General features: G+C 42.0%; 1 protein-coding gene across 1 annotated transcript in view; it reads right to left on the reverse strand.

Moving 5' to 3' along the window:
* ARF4 (ADP-ribosylation factor 4) overlaps positions 1-3,269 on the reverse strand; it is a 10,198-nt gene extending 6,929 nt beyond the window's left edge. The window contains exon 1 of the mRNA XM_010142462.1: positions 3,264-3,269. Coding sequence (XP_010140764.1) covers positions 3,264-3,269 — 6 coding nt within the window. The remainder of the gene's footprint in view (positions 1-3,263) is intronic.
* Positions 3,270-4,700: the final 1,431 nt, after the last annotated feature.

Consider the following 4,700-nt stretch of genomic DNA (forward strand, 5'->3'; position numbering starts at 1 on the left):
TCCTTTAAATGAACTCTGAAACCTTCAAATACTCCACCTACGCTCAAAAGCCACATTTTTAATAGCATAATACTTGAAGCCCAACACTATTCTCACACAGCTCAGCTTCAAGTGAGCTGCTTGCAGAGCATTTGTAGGATGCCTAGATCTTTACAAGAAAATGTAACACATGTATGATATAACGTGATAGTTTCCCAGTAAATTAACATTAAGATAGTTTACTGAACCAATTAAAGCTACACATACTCACATGCTCTTCTCCCACCCCTCCATAAAACCCCCAAACAATTATCAGTAGAACGCTTAACAGATTAATTAAAATGATCAGCAAAAAGAAAAATGGCATTATCTATGCAAACAGCTTTAGCGTATTTAGGAGTTATACTACAGGTACAGATAAAGACAAGGAAAAAGAAAAAAGCTAATCTCATTTCAAAGAATATACAGAGGCTATCGAGAACTGTTTGAAGATATGATTCAGAGTAAAGAAATTAGACACTAGTCAAGGACTTCAAAATATTTGCGAAACTTAAGGAATTACTGCCCCCATTATCCACTCCACTCTTATACCAGGACCCACCAACAAACCCCCCAGTGGTGCTGGCAGAAGGCTACATTCGCTGCCTAAGTGCAAAGCCCAGAGACTTGGCTTAAACCCACTCGTATCCACAGTTCCCATTAAGCTGCTGGACTTTGCACCGAGGCAGGCTGAGTTGCGGATACACGTTTCTTATGACTCCACACTTGAGACAGCAGCTTTTAACCAAGAGAAGCAGCTTCTGCAAGCCACCAGGACCCTGTCTGCAAAACCCGCCTCCTTCAGGCAAATTGCTGGTGTTAGAAAGTCTGAACAAGCAATCGTTATCAAGGGCATAGCTTCCATTCGTACTTCTTACTCCAACTTGCCATCTACCACCCATTTTAGAACAAGGAATTTCAGAGCACCAAATCACCTTTGATCTTCTGAGCCACTAGGAAGCCCAACTATTACTTTTAGTAGTCCAAGAATAAACACGTATTTACCTTTGCTCTGGAACACTAAATGTAAATCCATAAGCTGCTTCCATGCCATAAAATTTAAACTGATTTAACAATCAAGATTAAAACCTAAGTCTTAAATTCCCAAGCAATGTGAAGTACATTTCTGATTCTACATTTTCACTCTGATCCCACTGCCCGACTGACCACTGACACGAGCAAGGTGTAAGAATCTTGATGTAGGGTATGATGGTCAGCAGCTGCACCACAGAGCACTAAGATTACAACAAAGCACAAATGGGAAGCAGAGACTTGCTCTTGAAACCATTTATCTTTAAACTGAGTTGAACATCCTTTTCCTCTAGCTAGAGAAAAAATATCTACAATGTTTTCAGCTGTTAAACCCATCATGGTTCCAAGTCCTTGTGCTGCTAGCTCTCACGCTGGTAGCTGGCTTGTCCCTGGAAACACCTCTGCTGTGACTACATCACTTTCCTCATTTACCAGCCTCTTACTTTGATCATTGGTGGCTGAATATCAAGCTGTCTCAGCTATCATAGCACAGAACTTAACGTGAACTTAGGTGCAGAAAACCTAAGAATTGACTTATTAAATGGAGCCTCCACAAGACCAATAGATTTTGGTTGTCAGATAAAGACTTCCAAAGTTTACTACAGAATACAGCGTGTTGCTACTTCCAAAACAAATGTTTCCCATAATCAGAGAATGAAAAAAACCCCAAACCTCTACTATATTTAACGGATTCATGACATTCGTGTTATAATCAAAAGCCAACTTAAAAAAATAAAATTAACAAATTCAAATTTAGTATGTGTTTCTACCCCTTCACTTTTCTTCTACCTTTATACCAGTTCTCTAAACTTATCTTACCCTTTACATACTATTCCTCTTTCAGTTTTTGTTTCAACTGGGTAAGTCTTTGGGGGACACGAAGGGGTGATTCTTAATACAGCTTCTCAAGAAAACCACACACACAAACACAACAATATGCAAACCAACAGCGGTTAAAAAAGGCCCAACAAATGAAAACTAGCTAAATGGTTTTGTGCTGCACGGTGACACAAATCGCAGAGAATTGGGTAATTTTTTTCCACAGTGTATTTAATAATTGCCATTTGAAGCTCCTGAGTAGCTGTTATCTCAGTTAATACTTGCACCAACACAGACATAACATAACAACACCCTAACATAGGGTTAGGACTCAGTTTTCCCACCCTAGAGCCTAGTCTAGCTTTCAGCCATTCAGTCCTATCCTACAGTTATTTATTTTCCCTCATGATATTTTGAACTATAAAGAAGATGCAGGAATTATTTTACATGCATTTCCTCAGAATGTTAGCTTAATATTTCTGAAAAAAACCTTTATTTTATACAAGTGCATTTTTTAAAAAACAATTTTTCAGTAACAGGATATCATTAAATTATCACCGTTTATCATAAATGTACTTTGATCATATAAAAGATTGTTTCATGTTTGCCATTGGTAACGGTACCTGATGAGAAATACTAAAATTCTGTAGAATTCGGTAACACAGAGTCTGTCCTAAGAGCTAAATTAATTCTGTATTATCTTAAATTCTGCAGAAACAGAACAAAGTTGTAAAGGGGAAGTTTGAATTTTAAATTAATTGTCTGTTCATTATCACCTCACCCATATAGTATTTTCCCCCTAAATATTTCTCCATAAACACCTTACCCCATGAAGTTAGTTCACTGGTACACTACATGCAAAAACTTAAACACCTGGTCTTGTACAGCCCATTTTCAAACCAGAAACTGAAAATCATCACCTGGAGGAAAAGTTTCATTCAATCCCAGTACCCTATCAGACACCTCTCCTCAAAGTGCTGACATACAATGCAGAGTGCTATGAAGAGCTTGTCTTCCACGTTACAGATATAGAATTATGTCATATCTGTTAGAACATATTCTGCTTTCAAACACCCAGTGTAGGTCTTACAATGCACTCTTACCACTCTGACCTTAGCAGAAGTTTTACCCTCTTACACCACAAAACTAATATGGGGCAGTCTCATGTTCTGATCCAGTTCTCCATTTGAATATAATGCCTTAAAACCAAAATTATTAAAATAGAAAATGCAGTTCCCTAACTCGCATCTAACCTACAATTGGACCAATTACCTACCAATGAGAAAACTTAAAGCCCTGCAAGCTGTTTTGATCTGTGTGACACTGCCTTCCTGCTTTCATTATTTTGCAGAATGTTACAGAACTACAGATACACAGACACTATCTCATCCTACCGTCATGCTCTCTTGACGATTTTACTTCACTCATTTAGTCATATAAAGAGACCAGCTGCTAAATAACCTCCCTGACATCAATACATATACTAAGTGATCTTGAAGACAAAAATTACTCAGGTTATTTTGAAATGAATGAGTCTCAAATTTCAAATAAAAAAAAATTACTGAAAAAAATTACTGAGCCCGCAACAAAGAACTCTGTCATCACAAAATGCATGGTGAACATGGAAAATTGTAACTACAAAAAAGCTGCGTTATTGCGTCTGCTGTGCACACCCAGGAAGTGTTAAGGATGAGTTCTGTGCCCACAAGTTTCACAGCTAGGACCCAGTCCCATTGCAGGCTACACTGAAAAAAGCACTCCACGTAATTTTTTAGGACAAGCTACTTCACTCAATGGCTGTGGATCAGTTTCCATTCACTTTGGTAACAGAATCTGAGAAAAATTTGGGGATTAAGATCTGTTTGTACATAAAGCTTGCAGGAGTGGGTAGGTGGGTGGAGGAAGGCAGGGAAGTGTTGAAGTGGAGGAGGAAATACAGAACGCAGTATGTGCCTGCTTTGACCTTTTGAACCACAACCTTAAAATGAGAATTTTCAAGAGCCTTTGGCTTCAACTCTTACACAGGGCGTCTCAAGCGAACCACAATCCAATTCCAAATAAATAATTACGGGCAGACAGTAAAACTACGCAAGCACTGGAAAAGCACCCCGCGGGGTTTTACGGCTTTGTACGCGAGATACAGGAGAATTAAATCACTCGGATGCTAACCGGAGTGTCCTTTCACAAGAGTCAGAGACACAGTTACTGAAAATCGGCCATTATACCACAATTTCTTAAGCTGTCGGTGTTGAACACACCAGGCTTTGTCACATCCTGCTCCAAGGGCCACGCTGCTCGGGCACGAGCGGCGTCCCCAGGCCGCGCACAACCGCCCCGGCAGCAAACCTCGCTCGCCTCCTCGGGGGAGGGACACGGTCCTCAGCCCGACGGATCCTACCTACCAGGCGGGGGCCGGATTCACCTACTGCAATTTGATCTTTGTTCTACGTTTTGTTCCGACTCAACGCAAGCGGAAACGCAGGTGCAAGAAGGGGCTGGAGCCTCGCACGCTCCGCTGCGAAGCCCGGAGAAAGCGGGGCTCTGCCCCTCCTTGTCTAGCAGAGCCGCGACCCCCGGCAGCAGGATGGGGAGGGGGGACGGGTCGGAACACATAAGTGAAAAAACGAGAACACGGCGGAGGAAAGCGAAGGGCAGACATATCCTGCTCCCCACCCCCTCCCTCCACCGCTCCTTCTCTCCCCTCCGCTCGTTCACTTCCCAACGACACCGCGTACCCGAGGGAAAGGGGACAGAGAAGCGTCCTGTCCTCCACACCCCGGGACGGGGCAAACCCCCCCACCCTGGGCCTGCGACCCCCTCACGCCGGCCTC

Source organism: Buceros rhinoceros, unplaced genomic scaffold (assembly GCF_000710305.1).
Source record: "Buceros rhinoceros silvestris isolate BGI_N320 unplaced genomic scaffold, ASM71030v1 scaffold22998, whole genome shotgun sequence".
NCBI lineage: Eukaryota > Metazoa > Chordata > Aves > Bucerotiformes > Bucerotidae > Buceros > Buceros rhinoceros.